At 31.8% G+C, this 6,460-nt stretch overlaps 1 protein-coding gene across 4 annotated transcripts; it reads right to left on the bottom strand.

Moving 5' to 3' along the window:
* Positions 1-700: 700 nt before the first annotated feature.
* Positions 701-2,834, bottom strand: LOC149418895 (myb/SANT-like DNA-binding domain-containing protein 3). 4 transcript variants are annotated; one of them, XR_016303019.1, is made up of 5 exons: positions 2,663-2,834; positions 2,009-2,234; positions 1,770-1,908; positions 1,238-1,363; positions 701-1,152 (listed from the first exon to the last, which is right to left on the bottom strand). XR_016303019.1 is itself a non-coding variant. In XM_089639067.1 (4 exons), coding segments are annotated over exons 1-4 (462 nt in total). In that variant the 5' UTR covers positions 2,758-2,834; the 3' UTR covers positions 701-1,361. The 4 variants fall into 4 exon arrangements, 3 of the variants coding, with proteins under 3 accessions (XP_089495193.1, XP_089495192.1, XP_089495194.1); XM_089639067.1 differs by having other exon boundaries at positions 701-1,363; XM_089639066.1 differs by lacking the exons at positions 701-1,152; positions 1,238-1,363 and having other exon boundaries at positions 1,404-1,908.
* Positions 2,835-6,460: the final 3,626 nt, after the last annotated feature.

Genomic DNA, 6,460 nt, shown 5'->3' with positions numbered 1-6,460 from the left:
TCATTTGACATTTACCGTTTACTTTCACCTACAATCTTACAGCAAGGCAACCATGCTGTAAATGCTAAATGCAAAGTAAAAAATGGCTGCCATTGTCAAAGTGACAGTTGAGAGGTAATTTTGTTGTTGTAGCTATTTTAGAGATTTTCTATTTGACGGTATTTGCTTGCTAGTATATTATCATTATGTTCTCGACAAGTGACAGTTCGTCAAGCTCTGCTCAAGCAGTGTGCAGTAGGCACATTTTAAGGAATAAGAAAATGAGGAATTGAAATGATGAACTCTTTTAAAAATATTATTTTTTATTTAAGAAGTTGTAGGACTTATGTAAGAAAATTATTAGTTCTAAATAACAATTATATGTTCATAATTTATTAATGCCCTTTTCAGGGGGTTTTGATGAAAATGAAAATATATAGTTATAACTAATACATATTAAATAATAAACAAGTATAGAAATGGTTCAAACAAAATATTGTTTAATTTATTAATGCCCTTTTCAGTGGGTTTTGATGAAAATGAAAATATATAGTTATAACTAATACATATTAAATAATAAACAAGTATAGAAGTGGTTCAAACAAAATATTGTTTAATTTATTACATACACATAATTATTTATTAAGGCCAAAATCGAGATGAGTGGAGGAAGACCCTTGAGGAGGCTAACCACTGGAGCGATTACAGAAATATGCTCTGATTGCTTCACATTCCAGGACCAAACAAGAGCATAACTAAAATGTATTATTAAACATAAGGCAATTCAAGCGATGGTTCAGCGATCCTCTTCTGCAGAAAAAATACAAACGGAAATAAATGTGTTGAAGTGGAAGAATGAAAGAGAAGAACTAAAACATACTGCTGAAATGCATACATAATTTCCTCTAGATTAAATATTTAATTGTTTTTCTAGTAACAGTAATTCTATTTTTTTCTTCTTTTTTTCCAATTCAATATTTTAAATTTCAGCAGCAAATTTTAGTTTTTCTCTTTCCTCTTCGAATTTTCTTTTCGTTTTTTCCAATTCAAATGTTTCTTTCATCACATTTATTTCTGTTTGTATTTTTTCCGACTTCAATTTCATCACATCTGTGCAAACAGACAGCCTCGACTGTTTCAAAGGTGTTTCTTTGGGAAACCTTTTGCGAATATCTGGAACAAGAATAAACATTAGTATTTTATTTATTGGATTCATGAATTAATTCAAATTTGTATTGATTACAATGATTCCACTTACTTCTGGCAGGAGTTTCAATGTGGCTTTCAATTTTGGATGTAACGTCAACATCTACCACTCCTTCGGATAGTTCCTGACTTGGTGCCAAGATATAGGATATATCCTGGGATGGCCCAGGATTTAATTCTGAAATCAAATAATAACTATGTACTTATATATTATGGGATTTGGCGGAAGAACAATTTCCTGGTTAAAGAAATGACAGTATGTAATTGGGATCAAGTAATTGATTGACGGGACAGTTGCTAATTATTGCAGTTGTAGTTGCAGTTTGTAAATCACTTGTTTATCTGCTTGCTGTCTGCTTGGCCACACGGACCTTTCACACAGCATTTATACAACATATTCATAATACCCTAATATTTATATGTTAATATGTATCAACATCTTACATCAATAACAATAATAATCCCCATCCAATGGAACATAATTGTTTGGTGTGGCTGAAAAGATGAACAATATTTATATGAGAACAAAGCCGACATGTTTTTTTTAGACCTTAGCAGAATATGATATGTTTATGAGAACTTACAATCTCCATCATACGTTGAAGTAATCCCCACAATGGATTCCTTCATTACACTAGACACCCATTCTGAAGTGTCGGACATTGGCGGAGGAGGAGGTCCACCACCAGTTTGTGTGATGGATTGCTTCTGCTTTCCAGCTTCCTAAAATAAACAAAACATACATTTTTAAATTATAAACAAGAAAGAGTGAAATCGTCTAGAATAAATCCAAGACAATATCAAATGAGTACTGATTTTTTACCTTTCTTGCGACGCGCTTCATGTATTCCCACTTGTATTTGATCTGTTTCACCGTTCTTAAGATGGTCGTTGACGCATTGAACTCACTTGTAATATCTATCCATGCTTTCTCCTTTGCTTGTGAGCCCATTGCGTCAGTTTTTTTACACAAAATTATTTTGCCATATTTATCAATGAGGCTCTTTAGCATCTCAACCTCCCTCGCCGAAAAAATACTTCCACGTTCGCTGCAAACATATAAACATTGGTTATGTACTGAAAAATAACATTAAATATTTACATAATCGGTTTAACATACATTTTTTGGTAAATAATCCATAAGCCGTCACGTTTTTGATAGGCACAGATTTTGCAAATTACACTTCGTTTCAACTTAGTTACCTACAACAAAGAACATCGATTTCAGGCTGATGAAAAATTTACGTAGGTATATGAAAGTTTTTTATGGAATATAAATTAACAGTTTGTCATCAGCCCCGACTGAAATCGATGTTTTTGAAGTAACTAAGTTGAAATGAAGTGTAATTTCCAAAATCTGTGCCTACAGATGTGGCGGCAGATTAAATACCCACTTTTTATTTCAAAAACACTTCAAAGTACTTAGATAATAATATAAAATTACTATTAATATCGACATAATTGAGTTTCCACTTACTTTTCTACAAAAATACTCATTATTATCAATTTTATAAGAACACACGGCGCGAACCAAAAAACGATGAAACCATAGATGAAGATTATGTTTGACATTTATTGTATGGGTTGCCACATGAAAAAAATATATGTACAGTTTCCAATACGAAAATGTGGGAATTAGATTAGTTATCATGCTGTCATCCCTGTTTACCTTTACTTTCGCAGTTGGCGTCGTGAAAAAACTCATTTTGCCGTAAATGTCAACTGCACTGCTAAAGTAACTGCAAACTGTACAGCTAAAAGTAACGGTAAATGAAAAAACCCACCCTAAATTTGTGAAATAAAAATACTTAGTTAATATCAACTTAGTTATGATAAATTATAAATTTGCATCTATAAATGGTGTTAGGTGTACCAGACAAACTTTATCTAGCGATTCCTGGACTTATTTGAAGTTTGAAAAAATATGGATGACTTTCAAAATGTAAAATGTTTGTTTAACATACAAAAACAACAGAAAATAATCCATTTACATTTTTTGTTCTAATTGACGCCAGGAATCACAATGGTCAAAGTTAAGTCGGGAACGTCCGTTACCTCCCAGAATATCATTCCGATTTGATATGGAAAACAGTACTTAAATATTCTAGGTCCACTTGGTGACCTGTTTTGTCTATAAATGTTAACTATCTAACTAACCACCACACCGTTTCCTCGCAGGGGTAGGCAGAGAGGACGGACCGACAAACAACTCGGTTTTGACACACTCTCCTTGCCCTATTCACATTCATTCATATCTGACTATCAATTATTCTGATTTTTGCCATGGCCTCGGGCCCCAGTCAGTTCCCGACTTCTTACATAAAAATTCATTCTTAATAAAAATATTATGTCTTGTAATAATTATGTTTTTGTACAATTTACAAATCGTAAAATATTTTTCGAATATTTCATACCATAATAAACTGATCCATTACTATATGATTTAAAATAAATAAATGCTGCGTAAAACGTAAAAAAATATTTCAGATATCAAAATATCTTTTTAAGAATTAAAAAAATGCAAGCAGGTACCCACCTAATTAATAAGGAACGATTTCTGAATATGAATAAAATAAAAGCTGGCTATGTGAATGATATATTTTTCATCCTAATTTGTTTTCGCATTATATTTTTCCGCGTTTATTTTTTTCTCAGTTTACTTTATTTTTTTAGAAATAATTTGTTAAATTCTTCGTTATAACGTAGTTATACTACCCGTTTTGTTTAAATTCACATCATTTCCTAGAAAGGCTAAGTTTTCGAAAGTTGCTATAAGTCTTCACACTCCTTTGCAATCTTTTCATAATAGTAAGAAACTTATCTTTATTACTTGTGATTGATTATTTGGTAAGCATGTTTAATTCCGCTTCATGAAAAGGCTCTGTAAAGAAAAAACACTCGATTTTAACTTAAATATCAAATAGAGACATAAATAGATGTCGGGGTTTAAGTAAACGGTGATTATTCGGGATCGCTGGCCACGCTTAATACAATTTTTCTAAATTAAAACCTTTGGATTCACCTTAATTTCTATAAAAGGAATCTGATTTGTGATTTTTTTTAAATCTTAGCATTCTAATTTTTAATTACGTAAAATACAAATGCATATAGTGGCTTTTTATAGAAATTAAGGGGAATTAAAAGGTATGGATAAAATATACATTTTAATTCAAAACATGGAATCGATTTTCGTGGTTAGCGATCACCGAATATTTACCAAGTAAAATGCACAAAATATTTTTGTTATTTGTTTTTGGGGTGTTATGCCGTGTTGCGCTAACTCCTTCTATAGCCAACGTTTCGGACAGCATTGCAGTGTCCATCATCAGGGCAGATGTGTTATTTTTGAACACGGCATAACACCCCAAAAACAAATAACAAAAATACTTTTGGCCGTGAAAATCTTAAATCATATTTGCACAAAATATGTTCGTAGGTTATTAGTTTGGGTTATTTTTATATTTTGTACATTTTTCTCAACCCTTAAACTTAACTTTTAAGGGTTGAGAAAAATAAATAACAAAAATAAATAGATAAATACTTGATAAAAAATGGAACTCAATTGCATCTTTTATCATCACCTAAATCGTTGTTTATTTTAAAAATTTAGTTGAAACCAAGTGCTATTTATAATTTTTTTTAACGTATTAAGCTTGAAGCGGAATTCGAGAAGTTTATTCAACCTTATCGTATAGATAAAATATACATTTTAATTCATAACACATAAACGATTTTCTGAAAACACAACTGTTTCCTTGAACCTTCACTCAAAAGGCATAAACCTTGAAGATATAAATAAAATTCGATTTGAAGAGGACGACAAAACTCGTGTCAAAATTCACGTCTTGTTTTATGTGCCACATTTACTGAATAAAACGGAGGAGAGCGTGTATTTTATTTTTTCGTTGAAAGCATAATTCACACATTTTGCGTACATACAATTATTTGTGAGACAACAAATTAATTACAAAATTACTTGCGAACGCTGGATTTGAACTCGTGACCTTCGAATTTTTAGTCCAGAGCCTTCTATTGTGTTATTTCATTAAAGAAACTGTAAAAACATTACATAAAACTTATTTTTTTTATTTTAAACTTGTGAAGACGATGCGATCTGTTTGTCGTATGTTATGAAAATTGGGTATAATAATTGTTTGTTTCAACAAAAGCAATACCCTAAAGCAGTGGTCTCCAACCTTTTTGTCGCCGCGGACCGGTCAACGCCTGAAACCAACGCGGACCGGGCGTTGGGGACCACTGCCTTAAAGGATATCCTTTTCTGTTTGAGTTGTCATAATTTTCTTGGGTTGCTGTGACAGCTAATTTCTTTATATTTTCGCTTACTTAGGACGGGTTGTTTCCATAAATTTTATTGTTACATTGTCATTGGTCCCTATTGAATGCCGATTCTAAGGACGGGTTGTTTCAGAAAATTTGAACTATTCTTCAAATTTCAAACTTCATTTTCAAATTCGGTAAAAGTTCTTTACAGATTCTGTTATTATTTCAATTGTGTTAAGTAACTAATCCATAATGATATAATACCAGAAATTGAATAGGACTTTCAGAGAGCTCGAAAATGAACATTTAAATTTGAAGAATCGTTCAAATTGTATGAAACAACTCATCCTAAGTCCGTTTCAGCTTTGGAACAAATTGTGATCAGCAGAAGAGGACAACTATCGTCTTGTTAAGCTTTTCAGTTTGAATATATTTCCTCTAAGCTTGTCAGCTTATTACAATTTGATAGAAAGCTGAAGAGCACTTACAACCGGCGTTTAACGGGCGCTGAATAGCCATTTGATGAATTTGTCACACGTGAATTTTTTCGAAACAACTGGGACTTATTGTTGTTTATTTTTTTCTATGAACGAATTTTAAATATTTTTATTTCTGAAAGAATGCGTCGTTTGGAACATTACCATAACACCTATTGAGTCATGCAAGATGTTGGATTGGACTTAAGTCCCCTCGTACCCCATTTTTTTCATCAAATTTCTGTGCGAATGGAAAATAAAATTACCATCTTGGACGTCATAAATACATACCAATAATATCACTCGCTCCTTGTTTACAAAATCGCGAATATTCGCAACTTTGAAGTCAATAATTACCCACGTCTTTACAAAAGATGGAATTAGAAACAAATTAATTATTGACGTCATTCATACTTTGATTGGATAGCTATGCTATTTAAGTTTTAATCTTGTAATCAAAACTACGGGGTGATTCTGCATCCACAGTACAAGTAAAAAAGACAAAACATTTTTTCGAA

This window comes from Hesperophylax consimilis, chromosome 13 (assembly GCF_061612785.1).
Source record: "Hesperophylax consimilis isolate HC1 chromosome 13, BYU_Hcon_1.0, whole genome shotgun sequence".
NCBI lineage: Eukaryota > Metazoa > Arthropoda > Insecta > Trichoptera > Limnephilidae > Hesperophylax > Hesperophylax consimilis.
Note: the sequence above shows the minus strand (reverse complement) of the source record. Positions and strands in the feature narration are given on the sequence as shown.

What these genes read in the sequence shown, in the direction of transcription:
- LOC149418895 (XM_089639066.1), bottom strand. Translation starts at nt 2,757, where the DNA reads ATGTCAAACATAATCTTCATCTATGGTTTCATCGTTTTTTGGTTCGCG. An exon ending in ATGAGTATTTTTGTAGAAAA is followed by an intron (nt 2,235 to 2,662) that starts GTAAGTGGAAAC and finishes ATATGTTTGCAG; the next exon opens with CGAACGTGGAAGTATTTTTT. An exon ending in TGAAGCGCGTCGCAAGAAAG is followed by an intron (nt 1,909 to 2,008) that starts GTAAAAAATCAG and finishes TGTTTATTTTAG; the next exon opens with GAAGCTGGAAAGCAGAAGCA.